The sequence below is a fragment of the Chenopodium album genome, chromosome 23, assembly GCF_948465745.1.
Source record: "Chenopodium album chromosome 23, dcCheAlbu1.1, whole genome shotgun sequence".
Lineage (NCBI taxonomy): Eukaryota > Viridiplantae > Streptophyta > Magnoliopsida > Caryophyllales > Amaranthaceae > Chenopodium > Chenopodium album.
Window position 1 is genome coordinate 24974110 of NC_137856.1, and position 19633 is coordinate 24993742.

At 35.3% G+C, this 19633-nt stretch overlaps 1 protein-coding gene across 1 annotated transcript; it reads left to right on the forward strand.

Annotated features, from left to right (window-relative positions):
• Positions 1–1229: 1229 nt before the first annotated feature.
• On the forward strand, positions 1230–13535 carry LOC145608372 (protein phosphatase 2C 70-like). The gene is made up of 13 exons (XM_081663982.1): positions 1230–1496; positions 3959–4145; positions 4851–5036; positions 5154–5329; positions 5435–5593; positions 6387–6530; positions 6639–6700; positions 9917–10052; positions 10649–10743; positions 11606–11721; positions 11863–11992; positions 12393–12447; positions 12555–13535. Exons 1-13 carry the CDS (start codon positions 1353–1355, stop codon positions 12711–12713), a joined length of 1749 nt encoding a protein of 582 aa, XP_081520108.1. The 5' UTR covers positions 1230–1352; the 3' UTR covers positions 12714–13535.
• Positions 13536–19633: the final 6098 nt, after the last annotated feature.

Here is a 19633-nt window from a genome sequence, read left to right on the forward strand (position 1 = left end):
TTAGCATGTGGTTTCTATGTGATTTAAAAATAATAAATAAACTAGTTTTTGAGCCCGAGCGATGCCCCGAATTATTATATGGAACTGATCATATATATATGTTGTAGTTATGATTCAATTTTCTTGTAGTTAAATTTGTTGTTCATATTGTCATTTGCTACATATTAATATTTTGTATTCAAAAAATTATATATAAAATCACATAGGTTGGTGATAAGACACTAAGTTCTTGAATTAGAGGTTGTGAGTTCAAATCTTGTGGTGAACTTTTTTTTTTTTTTTTTTTTTATTATTATTACAAGTGCATGACATGTAATGAAAACAAATGGAAGGGAGAGCCACATGTCGTTATGAGTAGTTGTATGGGTGACGTGGCGTAGTGATGGGAGTTTACGTGACACGTGGACGTTATAAGAAACGCCTTTTAATATATTAGTATAGATATAAATATATATACATATTAATACTCGTAGATTTATTTTTATAAAAAAATTCTCTTATTGTGTATCAATTAAAGTACTTGTAAAAATTAATCAAGTTCCCTCTAGGAATTTCTTGGTAGGGTTTCTTTTAGCTATTGCTACTTTTGCTTCTACGTCGAAGTTTTGCTCTCAAACTTCTTCATTTTTCTTTTTTCTTTGATAATTATGGCCTTAGAGAAGACTTCGGATACACTACTTGATCTAAATAAGGAGGATGGAGTATTGATTAGGAAGACGATGGAGGTGGAGATGAGGAGGCACAAATTGAATTGGCAGTCGTGGGAAAAATTCATACCCCCTTAATGTCAATGCCAATGCCCTTATCACTACTATGAAGAAAATATGGATCCTAAGCATGGGTGTGAGGCAAATATCATCAGAGAAAAAACGTTTTGTTTTTTCAATTTCACCATTGGAAGGATAAGCAATTCATGATGGAGTACTCTCAACCATGGCATTTTGATCGAGCAGATGTGATTTGGTTGTGATTTTGGCACACCCTTAATTGATTTTGGCACACCCCTATGTGAGAACACAGTTTTCTATACTCTTCTCATATAGGGGTGTGCCAAAATCAATTAAGGGTGTACCAAAATCAATTTCCGTTTTATGTACATACTTCCTCTCTCTTTTTCTCTCTTTCCTCCAATGTACTTGTTAGAAATAAACAAGACTCAGAAAAATAAAGTAAACAAAAGAGTGTGTAATCCTGTGTATATGTATTTTAAGAGCGTTGAAAAATGAAAATAAAATAATTTAAAAGCGACGATTTCATCAATGCGGTATTCTCGCAATCTCCCCCTATCATCATCACCTTCTTCTTCTCACTTTCTCTCTCTTCTTTCTCTCTCTAGAGAGAACCCGTAGGCTATGGCGATGCTCATGCTAGCTACCTCCATTGTCGTCTCCATCTTCATTATGCTTTTTCTCGTTGTCCTTCTTATCCTCCTTGCTTGTAAACCATGGCGATTCTTCTCTCGCTATTTTCGTCATCAATCACCTTCGCCTTCTAAGGTCAGTTTCTCCTCTTTTCATTTCATTTCAATTCGTTTTTCTAGGGTTCATTTCGAAATGATTGATTTTGATTTTTTTGGGTTTTGCTTCATTTTGATGTTGCATTAGGTTAGGGTGATCGTGTTGAGTTGATTTTAGATGATTATGACGATGTTTTGATTTTGTTGTTGTTTGTTATTAGCTGATTGTTTATGATATTTGTTGATTTTTTTTTTGGTGATTTTCAAATGTTTTTTTGAGTAATTATTGTGTGTAATAATGAATTTAAAGTTGTGAAATGATTCATGAATCTGGAGTTAGGGGATTGGATAATCATGTTCGAGTTTTCAGACATGCCGTTGTAATATGTTAGCATTGTTCGATTTCGAGTGTGAGCTTAGGTTCTGATTTTATGGATGTAACAGTGTCACAAAGGAGATTAATTTTTGTGGGATCATATGAATCAATTGTTTTGAAAAGGAGTGTTTAGGTGGTTGTAGTGATTTGTTTCTTCGTGCTGTCGCCGTGTATGATGTAATTGAATTACTGTTATATGACTGAGGTATGCTTGGACTTAGCACCCAACTGCCCTCAATTTTGATTTGTTCGTCATTTTTTCCATTCGGTTTTTCTCTATAAAAGTCCATCATTATGGTAATATAGATGTTTCATTAATCATTGTTGTCGGTCTTTGATTAGTTATATGTACACTATAAGTTTGAGCTTGTTTAGTGGAAAGATTTGTAATTAATTAGTTATCAGTGAGCATTGCTAGCATTAGCATTGTATATAAGTTGAATCTAGACTTTTAGGCTATATGTTATCATATTAGCAGAACAACTTCCAGTGTTCATTTACACTTTCATACTGCCTCTTTCTTAATTACTGAGCTGATTGTGTGTTCTGATTAGGCATTATTAACTAGGTATTAATCTTAAAGCTAGATGTATATGGTAATAGAGTGCACCTATGAGGTAAATAGGTGTGATATTGTTTTAGGGTTGGCGGCGTGATTAATCGAGCTCCCTTCAGTTTTTCAATACCTTTTGTAGGCTAGAACTTAAAAAAATCTGCACAACGTCACTATTTCCATCTCTAATATATAATTTTTTTTGGGAACCCTTCAATTTTTCAAGTCTGAAGAGACCAGTATCGGGTATGGCTTGTTTGACATTTTCAAATGGTTAAATGGAAACGGTATTGATTTTTTTATAATCTAAGATGACTAGCCTTTGTTATGGAAGATATAGAATCCTCTGAAACTTAATGCTTAAAAGAAAGATTGAAGTTTTTATGATTTGCTCTTGGTAAAAATGAACTACAATAATTGTAGGGATGTCAAGTGAGCAGTATAAAAACACCAGTTCTATTGTCATTTTTATGTCAATGATTGATATATAGAAACTATGCCTTATATGTATAATGTATACCTCCTAGATACCTTAGATTATATGTTTTCCTAACATGGAGCATGCTAGATATTAAGGAAACAATACTTGAAATAGATTCGTTAATTATTTAAGCGTGTACTAGATAGTGCTACATTGATTATCTAAAAAGTAGCACCATATTATCTCATCAGCACTTATTGCTAATTAATTATGTACATTATCTATCTATTTGGTCTTTTATATTTAGGTAGCCTTCCATTCCTTAACATTCTGAACTCCCTGATAGCTCTTTTTTATTTTTATTTTATTTTAATTTTGTTTTACTGAGTAAAGAAACATCACAAATATTGTGATTAAAATTTTGAAACTTGAACAAGTTTGGAATGATTAAAATATTTAAATTTTAAATATACCTGAACACAAAAACGAAGCTAATTTTTTGAACAAAATAGTCTTGTTAAAATCTTGTACTCAAGCCTCCATGTTTGTTAAGCCCACCCATATCTATGTTACATAGCTATTGTTTATTACTTATGTTACACGCACTCGGGAACAACTGTCGGACACGGACACGTCCAATTGTCTGCTGGCAACTTCCAAAATTTTAGGACACGTGGACTCCGTCCGATATTAGGATATGGGTACAAAGACACGTCAATACATCACTTAAATTTACGTTAATAAATTAGATATTACAAAAGGTTTAATTTTTTCATTACTTCCTCCCCTATTTTTTAAATTTTAATTCTTTCCTCGGTAAATTCAATCAATAGATGGCAGTCTTCTTCTCTTCATCTTTTCTTTAGTGGTGGTCTTCGAACAAGATGTGTTTCTCTTTCATGCTTCTCTTTTCTCCTCTTCACTCTCAAGTCTCAATGGATTTGTCCGAGTGCACAGTGAAATCCACACGACACGGACACTCCGCGATTTTAGCTGTGTTGGATTAACATAGTTTATTTCTAATGACACATATCATATCTATCTAGTTTAATTTGGTTTTTGACCATTATCATTGTTGACTTTTACTTTCTTTTTTATTTTTTATTTTTATTTTTATTTTATTTTATTTTATTTTTTTGGTATCATGCATAGGTTGATGAAGAGAGACCTTTGGTGCAAGAAGATTCTGATCAGCTCCAAAGCCCAAGAAATGAACCATTAAATTTTCAAACATCAGAGGGTTCACATTTGCAAACTGAAGGGAATTATAGCTCACCTGGATCACATAGCCTTACTTACAAACATAGGCTTCCTCCTCCTATACCTCAGTTGTCACAAGGCATGCTACTTTACTTTGTCATCCTGTCAAATAACTCTTTTTGCTTTGGCTTATTTAATAGTAATAATGTAGAAGATTAGAATCTGATTGCTTTCCTCTTCATCTTCAAACATTTAATTTCTATATGTCGCTTTGAGTATTATGTTGGCGTACAGAATTTTGCTTTCGTGTAGAGTGATGTTTCTATCAACCTGCAAATTTTCATTTTTCTTGAATTTGAAGTACATTTTGTTGGTGCACATCTTTCTGTTGGCTGATTGAGTAAAATTTATATTCTTGGTGCACGTATGCATTTGAATCTTGGAAGGTATAACAAGAGGACTTCTATCAATGTTTTCTTTCTTACCCAGGTTGAATGATAGCAATCATCTAATAAAAACTTTTTCTTTTTGGTGTCAGTATCTTTCTCTTAATTGTTCATTTTGATATGTCATGTTAGGGACGCCTATGATGCTTAAAGTATTTCTCATTTGAAATTGACCAGTAATCTGGGTTCCTAAAGTATCACTTACAATAATATATTATGTAATATGTATTGATCTAGATAGATCACCTAGATGGTTAGCATCTACCTTTCATGAGAATGTTTCTCTTGTATTGAATTGTGATAGAGATTTTGCATTTATTTGCAAACCTTTATGCCTCTTATTTAATTATGTACCTCAATTTACTGGAGCTTATACTTAGAACTTTCCCATCTTCCAGGTGGTAGTTTAGTGTTAGACATAGGTGATCAGGCAGAAGACCTTGTAGTTGGTCAAACATTAAGGCGTCCCTTGCTGACTAGCCATAATCCTGAAGAGCAGAAATGCATTGTAAAGGAAGGCCCAAATCATGACTCGAGGTTTAAGCCAGAAGATGTCAAATTGCATAGTTTTACCAGAGATCAAGGTACTTAGTTCCTTATACCAGTTATACATGTGTAGGAAGAGTAGGAACTATTAAAAAAGAATTATATATTATTGAAGCTGTAATGCATATCATTATATCTTCCTGTTAGTGGTGCAGGAAGCTGTCTCTCGCTTGAAGTTATCACTGGCCCTGCATGTGGGCTTCGTTGTTCAGTATGGTCTACTGACGCATCTAAGCTTCCACTAACTCTTGGAAGGGTCCCGCCAAGTGATGTACTGCTGAAGGATTCAGAGGTTTCTGGAAAACATGCTATGATAAACTGGAATTCTAATGTAATTTTCTTTCCTTATATAAGAATAGGACGATACTACCCCTACATTTGCACTGCTTTTATCTGTTCTCTTTAGGGATAAATTATTATTGGCTTTTTCTTACAGAAATTGAAATGGGAGCTAGTGGACATGGGTAGTCTTAATGGAACTCTTCTAAATACAAAGGCTGTACATCATCCTGATTTTGGAAGCAGAACTTGGGGTGAGCCAAAGGAGCTTGTTGGTGGCGATGTAATCACTCTTGGTACCACTTCCCAGATAAGTGTGAGTTCTACAGTTGTGATATGGTAATCATGTCTTTGGTAAATACATCAAAACTGTACCATTAGTTATTTTGTTGGACTTTTGTTGGTTGACTATTCAAATCCTTTCATGTGACATTGTGCATGCTTCAAAATCTATATGAAGGTGTAAAGGAAAACATGATAAAACCAACATCCATGAGCATAATGATTTTCATGTGTTGAAGTAAAATTGTGAATAAAATTCGTAATGTTGATAGTCTGTTGAAATGAGTTATTGGTTTATGAATGGCTAAGTTCGAATGTTCTAGTTTTGTAAGCATTGTCATTTTAAAGGTGCGTCAACAGTACGAAACAAACAGAAGCTACTGTACCTTGTGGTTCGGAGTATATTACTATATAAGTGCAATCCATAGAAGCCTTTGGACAAGCAAAATGAAAATAACGTCCCCAAAACAGCTTTTCTTCTTAAGTGGCCCTGTGACTTGGTTGCTCTTGCTTCCCTGCTTTTTGAGAGTTATTATTTCCAATTGGCAGTCCATGTTTTCATATGTTTTGTGTTAAATTTAGATCTCAAGTCTTGTTAGCATTGTGGGCATGCTTAGCTATCGAATATACTGTCTATTATTTGGAGTGATGTAAGCAATATGCCATTTACTTCCGCTGACAATCACTTGCTCTATACCCCTTGGTGTTTTTTTTGATAAGCAGCTGAATTTTACAGTTGCTTTAAAGGATGAAATCTGTTTTTGATGGGAAGATTATGAGTCAATGGCACCTTTTTAAAGTCTCTAGTGTTTTGTTCCTTGTGGCAGGTGCAAATTACACCCCTGACACAATCAGAGAACCCAGTTGGAGTAGGCATTGCATCAGACCCCATGTCTACTCGTCGTGGTGGAAAACGACTTCCAATGGAAGATGTCTGCTATTATCAATGGCCACTTCCTGGGGCAGAACAGGTGCATAAATGTTGCTGGTCATGGTCATTTGACTCATTTCTACTCTGAGTTTTTACAATCAATGTAATCAGATGATTTTATTTTTTTTTATTTTTTTATTTTTCACAGTTTGGACTTTTTGGTATATGTGATGGACATGGTGGAGCAGCTGCAGCTCAGTCAGCAAGCAAGTTAGTATATTTGGCTTTCTTTTAAAGTTTTTCTTTATTATCTAGGAGCTGGATTGAAATGATCGGTAGGTTTATTATATTATCATGTATGAGGATCATATTAAACATGGTCAATTCTTTGGAATTCTTAACCATCAGTTACAGAAGCTACTTAACATTACTATTAGACTGTGTTTGGTAAGCTAGCTGAAGATGATAAGTTGGCAAGAATCGGTAATTGAAATTTAATTATTCGTTGATAGCATGTATTTGGTAATTTGGCTAAAAGCTGAGGAGGCTGTTATGTTCAAAAGGCGGATAAATCATAAATGTTAAGAGTTGCTAATTTTTAGAATCTACTTACATTACGTGTAGTGGTTATCTAGCTAAAAAAGGGGTGAGATGAGCTGAATTTGATGTGTTATGCTATTATGTAAATTGATAAGCTAGTTGAAGTGCTTTTTTAATTTAGCTGAAAGGAAAAATTAGCTTAGTTAAAGTGCTTTGATAAAGCTACTCAAATGATTAGTTGGAAGGAAATATTAGCTAACTGAAATTTTTGCAAGCTTGACTAAATATGATATGTTTAGCTGGAATTGTTAGTTAAATGAATTGTTAAGTTAATTTAGCTCCTGTATTTGGCAAGCACTAAAGTTGCTTCGTTTGGCATGCGCTTGAGCTGTTTCATTTAGAATGCACTTGTGCTGCTTTGTTTGACATGCAATTGAGCTGCTTGCTTTGACATGCTCTTGAACTGCTTTGTTTGACATGCACTTATAATGTCACCTAGTGGCGTAATTACTAGTTTCTGCTTCTTTCTTTACTTTTCTTTCTTTTTCTTTTTTTAATTAATAATCAAATTTTGTCCTGTTAGTCAAGCTATCTTAAATGTAAGCTAGATGAATTTGCAAGTTAATGTAGCTGCTGTGTTTGGCAAGGGCTTAAGCTGCTTCATTTGGCAAGGGCTTAAGCTGCTTCATTTGGCATGGACTTGAGCTGCTTTATAACTTTATTTGGCATGCACTTATCATGTTACCAAGTGACCTGATTACTAGTTTTGGCCAATTTATCAAATTTGGTCCTGTTTGTCAAGTATCTCAGCTGCCTTAAATTTTAGTTAATTTATTAATACAAGTAATTTCACCTCTTTTCAAACCAGCTATACATTTTAGGTTGTGATTATAATACTTCCTCCGTTATGCTATTATTGCACCGCTTGCCTTTATACCCTTACTTGAATGCAGGAAGTATTAGCTTATTTTCTGTAACTTACAAATTAATCTAGCTTACATTACCCAATACACCCTTACTTGTAAACACTTGTTTCTTTAATTTATGTAATTATGCTTACAATCACATGGACAATTTTGCATTTTTTCCTTTCGCTCTCTTCCTTTTTCCCACTACCAAAAATATTGTGCCCTCCTCCCATGGTGCAATATTACTTGAACAGAGGAAGTAATAGTTTTTTATAATCAGCAAATTTTTCAGCTTTAGCCACCTTTATTTTCTCTAACTTTTCTGCTTTCAACTATCTTTTTAAGGGTTTTTACTTTTAGAGGAAAAAACAAACACAATCACACAAATAGTTCAGGTGTTTAAATGCTAATATCAAACAAAATCTTGAATTACAGAGCAATAACCTCACAAATAACCCTTAAACTTGGTTACGGACTAATCCTCACGTAGCAAAACATTTCGTTATCTTCACTAGTGCAAGAGATGATAACACTTTTCTCTTCACACTAGCTAGTCATAGCTCTTGCTTCCGTTCCATAATTACCTCGGTTACAATCTTAGCTACTTTTAGCAATCCTCTATTTGTGCTTCTTCCTCTTACCTTTTTCTATACAAAGCTTGCTCGAGCTTATCTTTTCATAATTTTTGTAATGGCCTTTGTATATAGGCCTACAATTTATACATAAATTACATAGTAATCTTTCAAAGGGAACTTTAGGAAATCCACACATAACATTAACTTCCCATCATTTGCCATCTAGTGTACTAGGGCAGTCACTCAAGATTTTTGAAGCTTCCTAAACTTTATCCCCAAGTACATAGACAAGCCTTCATTTACTTTTCCTCGCATACCCAGACTTCCAAACAAACTTTACAAACCACCTGCCTGGGCAAAAGCCTCAAAACATTGTGGTAGCCTCACTGCTTAAACCACCCACCATGCTCTGCTTTAGTTTCTTTCTTGTTTTTTCTTTGTGGTCTTGCTCAGTTCTGGACTTTAATCTAGTTTTTCCCAACTTACTTCTGGCATTTCAGCCATTTTCTTTTGAACTTTAACTACCGTTTCAGGTTGGTTTTGGTTAAATTTCAAGTTTTGCCATTTGTCTGAGATCTGCCAAACACACTCACTCAAACACACACTTGTTTTTCTCTGATTGTATGTGTTATTTAGTATTCTTTGAGGGGGTAGCTATTCTTTCTTCTGTAATTCATAATTTGGTTTCAGATCGGATAACCGGATACAAAAATTAATATATTTGATACGTGTATCTGATAAGAAAATTTATAATACAGTATCTGACATTTTGGATTGAATATTGATGGATATCAGATAATCCTGCCTATGCTTTTGATGTGACAATTAGTTTTCTCAATGACTAATCAAACTACATTTTTTGTAACAATTTATAGGTTATGAATACATTAATTAACTTCTTTAGTCAATGAGTAATTAGCACACTATAACCAATTTAAAACTTGAATGACAAACATACCTTTCGTAAGTATAGTTCAACTTATGTAAAATTACTCTGGTTCAGTACTACTACACTTGCTTAAAAATAAATTGAGCTTTAACCATAGGGTAGATCTAACTCAGATTACAAACACAATGCGTAGCCACTATGCTTCTTTTATCTTTCAGTCTTGTTAAACATAATGCCTGGTTGTGTTGATTGATCTCTCATGGAATTAGATCTTGGAAGGTTCCCAAAACCAAAACAGAGTTTTTTTTTTTTTTTGGGGTGTAATTTTCAAATATAATTGTTAATCAATTACTTTAAGCTTGTATTATTATTAGTGATGTTGATATTTGACTTGTGTGAAACTGCTGTCATCTGCCTACGTATGCTGCTTAAGAAATTTACAACTTTCTATGGGACAACTACTTCAGTATTAGCGTCTTTTAATGCAACACATTATGCTTCTACCCATGTTTTTATGGCTTTTTTGTTTTTTGTTTTCTTTTAAATTAATTGTATTTTGCTATTTGTTTTCTAGAATACTTCCTGAGACAATAGCAACTATTTTATTGGACTCATTAAGAAGGGAGAAGATTTTCTCACGGCAAGATGCATCAGATGTCCTGAGGGAAGCAATTTTTCAAACAGAAGCATGTTTAAATCACTATTATGAGGTTCTATTCTGTGCCATTTCTTCTACATGGATGTGAACTGTTTTCAGGCATTAAATTTTTTGTATGGGTTTATTTTACATGCTTGCAGACTCATACTGTCTCCGTCTACTAATTTTTGTTCCATTATGTTTTTTCTATGGAAATAAAATCTATATAAGCATTGAGAGGACAATCTGATAATCTGATATAATATTGGACATAAAAGAAGCTGTAGGTTATAGATACTCATTGTGGATGACTGTAGCCACTAGTTTTCTTGGAAATGTTTTGTATATCATCTAACATATCAAATGACGAGGCATATGTGAAACTCCACCTTATGCAAGTTTATTTTTCTTAAGACCTGCTAGCTTTATCAAACTTACCATACACTGGCCACAATGTGACTTTTAACTTTTTAAGGCTTAAACTACTCTTTCTTGACCTTAGTGTGGTATTGTTCAAATTATAAAGTATGCATTTTAAGCTCATCATGCCTTGAAAAATTCATGTTATGACTTTTATATCCCATCCAACATATCTGTGACTCGTTAGTGGTTTCTTTTATCTGTCTCCAATGTATGGGATTTCAGTGCTCATAACTGTAGTTCTTTCAGGGTTGTACTGCAACAGTGCTTCTGGTTTGGGGTGATGGTTATGACAGTTTCTTTGCTCAATGTGCCAATGTGGGAGACTCAGCCTGCGTCATGAAGTATGTCCTTATGCTATATTTATATGGTGCTTGGCTTTGATATCATTTGTATTTGCCTTCACATGGCTGCCCATCTTCAATCCCCCCCCCCCCCCCCCCCCACACACACACACACACACACACACACACATGAAGTATGTGCTTATGCAGTTTCTTTATGGTGCTTTGGTCACATCGATAACAGCCATTATAAGTTTTCTTTTCTTGTCAAACTCAGCTAACAAAGTAATGCATCCTTTACCTCTTTTTTTTTTGGTTTACAAAGTCATGCTTGGCATTGTGATTTATCATATGGTGAAAAAGTTGCATGCATACAGAAAGTGTCGACTTTACTCTTCTGCTTCTTTTAGAAAAAATTTGCAAAAAGATCTGTGTCGTATGAATTTTGTACTTGTGAAATAATTGTTTGGTCCTTAGCTTTGATAATTGATACTATCTGTAATTGCCTTTTACATTGATAACATCTACAAGTGTACTTTGTTTTCTAACCTTGTCAAACTCAGCTCGCAAAGTAATGTATCCTTTTACCTCAGTTTTTTATTTACAAAGTCATACTAGGCATTGAAATTTACCATGTGGTGAAAAAGATACTTTTAAACATAAGAATATGTAGTTTACTCACTCATGTAATCTTAAGATATTGTGCCTGTTTAATATTGATTTCTAATGCACCAAATTAAGTCTTGGCTAAAATTTTTGCATGTAAGATGATGGTTATTTTGCAGCATTTATTTTACTTAATGTTATTGATTAATGTTGGATATTATTTTGGCATTTAGATTGTTCTCAGCTCTGCTTGAATATGGTTTTTATTTTAAATGTATTTATTAGAGTATTTGTTTTGTTCTCAATCCTTTGGCAGTATTGATGGGAGACAGATCAAGATGACGGAAGACCATAGGATATCTAGCTACTCTGAGAGACAACGTATCAGTGAATCAGGAAATCCATTAAAGGATGGGGACACACGCCTGTGTGGTAAACACAATATTATGTTGTCTATCATCTTATGGTCAATTGTATAAAAGATTTATATTCTTTTATTGACACACCACACTAAAACTAAAATTAAATGTATCTTTTGGTTGACATCCATATCATTCAATTTGCCAATTTCAGGTCTTAATCTTGGGAGAATGCTTGGTGACAAATTTTTGAAGGAGCAGGATGCTCGATTTAGTTCAGAGCCATATATAAGCCAAGTTATCCGTGTTGGTCAAGCAAGTGAAGCCTTTGCAGTGCTGGCAAGGTAACGTCACAATCTGCCACACTTGATTAGGAGCTTCTTTTGCAAATTCAGCATGTACCTCTGTTGCAATATAAAGACAATTGTCCCAAAACTCCCTCTCATTATACTAAAACCCATTGAATTTGCTAAACTATCTGAAGAGATATGATGGAACCGTTTGCAAATTATGTGGATATGCAAATGTGCCAAATGGCTACTGCACTTAGTCCGTCTTCTTTGCAAACACATGATTAATGATCTGTGTTGCCTGTGGAAAGTCTTTTCATTTAGATATGTTGTATCACTTATGAATGAAATGTCTTAGAATCATTCATGCGTTTTCAGGTGCCCTTAAATTCATAGACCTTGTAACTACTAACCTTAAATTTTGGATATCTCACCATATTCTTCTGTTATACAGTGACGGTTTGTGGGATGTCATCAGTGCAAAGAAGGCTAGTCAGTTTGTTCTTCAGGTAGTATATTGTTCATGGTTATTAATTTTCTTGACTATGAGACTATTAGATAATGTAATTGAAAAACCTTATTCCATCATGACCTTAAAATTTTTCGTTGGACACAGGCAAAGGAGAGATTTTCCAGCGATAGGAAGGGCTCTGCACAGAAGATAGCTAACTTTTTATTAAATGAGGCTAGAAAATTGCGTACAAAGGATAACACCTCCGTAGTTTATGTAGATTTTGACACTGCTTTGAGAACCTTGTGTAAATATGAGCCATGATATGTAATATTTAAGGGTTTGGTAGATAAGCATCTACTAATATTCGGAAGAAGTTAATTGATTGCTGGATGGTCATCATCTGTGATAAACGCAATACAGTATTTCTTCAAACTCTGGACATTGGTGGCAGATCCATCAAACTGCTGAGATTTGAAGTCAGCATTTCCAGCTCAGAATCTGTCTAATGCATGTGAATAATATATGGCAACTGATGCAGGCTAGCAAGTCATGCTTGGAATGCTTACATTTCCGTGATTCAATCCTCTCCCAGCTCAAATGTAAATTTTCTGGAAGAAGTTGCTTGCTTCATCATATTAAGCTAAATGGGTTTTCATGGTGGAAAATCAGAGGCGGATAAGGCCTTTTCATCTGCAAATGGTCTGTCACTGGCCTGCCTAACAGCTCCATTGCCTGCCTGATTTTATGAAGATGGGAAAATAGTTGCTTATGGCTAGTCATGAGTTGCTTGGTATATACCTTATAACTGCAATTTAACTGAGTTTTATTTATATAAATTAATGTTCTGTAGAGTTCCATAGGAAATAATCCTTCAATTGTCGACAATGGGGTATACTCTGTTGCTGTTACGCTGTACTTGTACTGTGCATAAATAAGCCTTTAACTGGCATGATGCAGCAAAGTCGGATAAACTGATTCTTAGATGTAGCTTAATGTAAATTTGGTGGATAATTTGCTGCTGATTTTCCTGTACCATTTAGACTGTGGCCTTGAGAATCAGTACATTATTTGGCTTCATTATTATGGTCTCTTTAAATCCTTTGAATGTAGGAGTACAAGATTTTAATGTATGAAAATCCTTGAAATCATAAGAGTGATTGAATGTACAATGCATCTTTTGGGTTAAATTCCTGATTGAAATTTTTAGGGTTTTTCCATGAATACTATTCTGGTTACAAACTGATAACTCTCAACATAGTACCATGTAGGAAAATCAACAACTCGATAGGATCAACTTGGCTTTGCAAATAAAAATCAAAGGTGTTGGATCCAGACTTCCTGTATATAGCCTAGCAGACTCTTGAAATGCTATCACCATGGGAGCCACCATCACCAAGAATGTTAAAAAATGAAAACTTCTTGAAATTTGTGTTAATGTCAAATGTAGTATTAAAATTTACTTCATATATTTTAAGTTTTCGGGCTATCTTATTTTTGCCAAAAGAATACAAAATTTAATAGATGCATGTCCAATTATAGATAAAATATTAAAAGACATACAATCTACTACTAGATTTAAGTACATGCTATGCACAGCTTTTTTTTTTTTTTTTTTTTAAAAAAATGTATAACTCTCTATTGAGAATTTTTTTTTATAAGGAAATTCTATATGGTGATATCCAAGATTTAATTTTGGGAAATTATCAATGGTACACATGAGGTTTGGCTTTTTATCAATGGTACACCAACTTACCTTTTGTTTATCAGCGGTACACCTAAGATTTAATAGACTCATCTACAGTAACTCTTACGTTAATTAAACGTTAAGTATAGGTTAATTTAGGTTAATCTGATGAAAATGAAATGACTAATATGCCCCCCTACCCCCACAAAACATTACGTAGTAAATTGCTCCCTCCAAACTTCAACTACCAAATTAAAAAATACCCTAAAACGTTTAGAAGATCGTTCATCTTCTTCCTTCTCACTCTCTCCCCTGTTCTGCTGCTTTGAGGTGATTACTTGACGCGATTTTGGAAGCAAAATTCCTGCAAATTCTGCTCTACATTGTTGATCGGTAAGGTAAGTGCACATCTAAGCCTTAAAGTTTCTGTATTTCGCTTACAATTGGATGAGTTTTGTGAGTATATGAGTTTGTGGTGTAAAGGGTTGAATTATGGTTTTCATGTACACTCTGGTGTAGCAAGTGTCCATATCCTGTGTTAGATATTCTCAAGTCTCAACAAGTATGATGCTTTTCACAGGCCAAGTAACACAACTTTTTTATATGCAGGTTATGGCTATGCGAATTTTTGTTTAAATTATGCACAATATGCTTGTGATTATCATTTGTTGCTTAATTGTTGTATACAATGCACAAATAATTCGAATTGGGTGTGTTTGAGTTAATATATGTATGTTTGTGTGTGATAGGTAACCCTAGGTCTGATCATTTGTTAAGTATTGTTGCATGGCGTGTAAAATTGAAACTGGGATTGAAATGTGGTGTTTTGACCTAATTTTGCAGAATGGATGACATAAGGTTCATATTATTGATATCGAAGTGGATCCTGATTTATGCAATCTGATGGACTTAATGATTGAGTTTGAAGATAGGCTACAGAAGAAGGGTGTAGTGATAGTGAACCCTATCTTTGCATATGCATATAGGGGGAAGCATTGGCCCATAGATGATGATGGGGGTATACAGAGGATGTTTAGGACATTTCCTAGGGCTAATGTATGTGTTTGAGATTATAGTTGGAACTAGGGATGGCAATGGGTCCTGGATCCAACCCAGACCCGGTTGGACCCGGCCCATATTTTAGGGTCAAGGTCCTTATATTTTAGACCCGATGGGTCTGGGTCGGATCTGGGTCTAAGCTTAATGGGTCTGGGTCCAAAAATTGTAGACCCAGATCCGACCCATAGACCCTTTTTTAATTTTTTTTATTTTTATAAATAATAAATATATATTAGTAATAAATTTTTAAAAAATCACTTAATATACTACATAATTAGAGGTTGAGAAGATAAACTTTAATGAAAGTGAGCAAATAAAACAACAAACAACCAAGAAATTAAGTTTTTGCGTAGTACGGTTTTTTTTTCTTACATTGTCTTTACTTTTTAATGAAATAAATTATTTGTGTGTCAAAAATATGAACACATTTTTTTAATGCATTTTTTATTATTTTGAAGTAGTAGTATAATTATAAATTTATAATATATATACAAAATAATAAAAAATAATAAAAATTATAGTTAGACCTGTTTCGGACCCGTTTTAGACCCAAGATCCGCTAGACTCGATGGATCTGGGTCTGTGTCTGATTTTTTTAGACCTCCTTGTGGGTCTGGGTCGGATCTGGGTCTACCTCCGAAAATCCGGGTCTGGGTCTGGGTCTCAGTGGACCCGACCCAGACCCGACCCATTGCCACCCCTAGTTGGAACAAACCCATTGAAATCTAGTTACATGAATGACTTAGTGTCGTGTCTGAGTTTAGGAAAAGGAATGTAGCTGCTGAACTAGCTAATCAAGCACCTCCTTTGGATGAACCAGAATCACCCCCACCTCCACCTCCACCTGTGAATGAACCAGACTCACCTCCACAAGTGATTCAGCTTATAATTAGACCTAGCACTAAAGCTCCTGTGATTGAATTAAATCCCCACCAGCCCTTGAATGATCCAAATCCTAACCAGCCTGTGATTGAACCAAACCTTGACCAGCCTTTGATTTAACCACAAGTTGAGCAACCATCAAAAGAACTATTGACCAAACTCAAACCTAAGAGGAGATTGGTAAAGAAATATCAGGAAACCAATTATGCTACTGTTACAAATCTGTCATTAGATGATATTCCAACTGACCCCTTTGTAGATGAGATGTTTCCCCTAGAGTTTAACTATGATCCAAGTGTAACTGTTGTTGATTTGCAAAGTGAACTTGAAGATATTGTTGTAGATATGTGTAGTAAGGAATACACCGAGGGAAGGAAGGCATTTGAGAAGGCAGAGGCAAAAACAGTAGCTTATAAGGGAAAGGGTAAGGGTAGGGGAAAGGGTGAGAATTCTGCTGCAAGTAAGGGAAAGAGTAAGGTCAAGGGTAAAGGGAGGGGTAAGGGCAAAGGTGAGAATTCTGGGTTACCTGTTACTAATGCACTTGGTCAAAAAAATTCCACTTTCTCTAGAATCCCCACACACCATATTCAAGTCCTTGCCTTTAAGAAGGAGTCTTAGATTCACAGTCCCTCAATCTAACCCAACTATTTCTTTACCCCAAACCACCTTGTTTGATAGGAAGATGCCAAAAACCACAGCTTTGAGAAAGAATATTTGGGAAAAACCTACCAAAAAGGTCCAGATTCTACAGAGTTGCAGTGTTAGTGCTGTGAGGAGAAGGGTCGACTTTGATGATGACAGTGATGGTTCTGATGGTGCAAGTGAGGATGTTTCTGACAATGGTGGGTCTAAAAAAGATGATTTTGACAATGAAATCATAAATTCTGGTGACATTTAACCAGGTGAAATGGAAGATATAAGTGATGTTCCACATGTTGAGGACAATTGGGAGCTTGAAAATTGGCATGGGTTTATTGATTCTGATGATGATGACAGCTATATAAACAAGTTATACAAAAATGGAGAAATGTATGAATTTTTTTTTTTTTGGGAAAATACATTTGAAACCTTGGATGCTATTCATTGATAAGGATCATTTGAGAGATACATTGAAGGACTACGCAGTTCAAGAGGGGTTTGCATTGAATGTTGTGTTTGCAGACAATAGGAGGTATACAGTCACCTGCTATCCTGAGTGTTGTGGGTGAAGATTACATGCAAGCAAGCTCCTTGATGGCAGGACATGGGCCATAAAGAAGACATGGCCTGATGTGCACACGTGTAGGGGTTTAGAGACATACAACCCAATAATGTGCACTGTCAAGTGGGCTGCATACAAAGTGATGGAGGATATCAGGGCTAATCTAGATATCCCTGGGAAAGCTTTGAATGAGTTATTGTTCCAGAGGTATGGCATATATATGAAGCAAGCTTCTCTCTATAGATTGAAGAGGTTTGTGAGAGATGTCCTGTTTAGGGGGCATGATGAGTCTTACACTCATCTTCCAACATATGCAGAAATGATCAAGAGTACTAATCCAGAGTCAGCTGCATTTCTGGCTTGGAATTTGAGTGACAGCATTCCAAGGGTGAATTTATTTAGCAGCATCTTCATTTCTTTTGCTGGGCAATGGAAGGGTCTATTAAGCAGTTAGAGGCCACTAATTGGTGTTGATGGGGCACATTTGAAAGGAAACTATGGAGGTATATTGTTGTTTGCTATTGCAATTGATCCAAACAATGAAATTTTCCCAGTTGCTTATGCTGTAGTCAGTGCTGAAGACAAGGACAACTAGTCATACTTCTTTTGGCATCTGCACAACATTCTCAAACACTCACAGAGGAAAGATTGGACTATAATATCTGATAGACAAAAGGTATGTACTTGTATTTTTTCAATTAGTTAATGATATGGATTGAAAGAGCCTTATATGTTGAATAATAGGTTTGAACATGTTCTTGTAGGGTGTTGACATAGCTTTGAAGGAAGTGTGGCCTAAAGCAAGGAGAAGATATTGCTGCAGACATCTAAGTAGAAATTTAAAGAAGCTCTTCCTAGGTCCATTGATGTATATCCTGTTCTGGAGGGCCTGTAATGCAACAAGCGAATTCAACTTTAGAAAAGCCATGGAGAAGCTTCAAAAGGAGGGAGGTGATGATGTTATGAAATGGTTTGCAGACATTGGTGATAAGTCAAGATGGTCTAAGCATAAGTTTGACCCAACTGTTTGTAATGACTCAAACACATCAAACTTTGTGGAGAGTTTTAACTCCACTCTTGGGGTTGACAGGTGCAGACCTGTGTTAAATCTGCTGGAAGGTATAACTCAATACCACTGACTGATTTAGCTTTGAAATTACACACATTTGCTAACTTGTTCATGTTTCTTGTCATTGGAATTAGAAGGGTGTGTATGGTCAGGATGGCAACTAGGCATGAGAAATCAAAGTCTTGGAATGATAATGATGTTTGTCCTAAGATAGCTAAGAAGGTGAAGGACAGCAGCAAGGCAACCACCTCTTGCAAGGCATACCCATCTAGTCCAGGAGAGTATGAGATACATGAGGGTAAATCTCAGTTCCCATTGAGCTTAAACAGCAAGATATGCTCTTGTGGTGCTTGGAAACTCTAGGATACCTTGCAGACATGCCATCAGGGCAATGGTCCATCCTAAAATGCAAAGGTTGATCCATACAATTACATCAGCTCTTGGTATTCTGTGAAAACATATAAGCAACTTTACAACCATTGCATAAATCCAGTGCCTGATATGAGTCAGTGGCCAAGCATGGATGCATTCCCTCACATTGACCCTCCAAAAATGAAAAAAGGGATTGGTAGGCCCAGCAGGAATACAAGAAGGGAAGTAGGGGAGGAGCAACCTGGGAAAAGATCAAGGACAGTCAAGTGTGGCAACTGTGGCTCCTTTGGTCATAATTCTAGGATATGTAAGGGAGGCCCTGCCAACAAAAAGGCTGCACAACAGATGGCAACAGTGCTTGATGCTTCACAACTGCAGATTCAGCCCCCTCTCAGTCAGTCACAGTCCCAACCTTAGATGCAAAGCTTAATGATTGATGGTTCTTGTTCAAAACAGTACGAAACTTAGTGTGCTGATGCTTTTTGCTTGATGGCTTAATACTTTGGGTTGGTTTTTGTCTGTAGTAGCTATTGACAATCAATTTTAACTTTAGCTTTATGAAGTATGCTTTTGACAATGAATATGGTGCTGTAAGCTTTTGACATGTGCAATGAATGGCACCTTCAGTTTACTTTTGTTATTTGTGTGTTAAGATATGCATTTGGATTTGTTTAGTTATGAATATGGTAGTATAAGCTTTTGACATGTTTAGTTATGCATTTGTTTAGGGCAGATTGTTTGAAATGAAGTACAACAATACTGAAATAAAAACTCATCAATGACTTAGCTTTTATTGATATGCATTAACCAAAGTACAATAGCATTACATTATTTCAAAGCTACCACTAATAACACCAAATACATAACAATTGCAATTTTGACCACCAAATGAACAAAGTTAGCAAATTCCTCTGTTCTTATCATAAACTCAGTAAATTCTCTCCTTAAAAGTTGCACAGTTGTAGATCCAGATG

Coding starts and splice junctions, on each gene's coding strand:
- LOC145608372 (XM_081663982.1), top strand. CDS start 1,353: ATGGCGATGCTCATGCTAGCTACCTCCATTGTCGTCTCCATCTTCATT. Junction 10,053..10,648: donor GTTTAAATCACTATTATGAG/GTTCTATTCTGT, acceptor TAGTTCTTTCAG/GGTTGTACTGCAACAGTGCT. Junction 10,744..11,605: donor GACTCAGCCTGCGTCATGAA/GTATGTCCTTAT, acceptor ATCCTTTGGCAG/TATTGATGGGAGACAGATCA.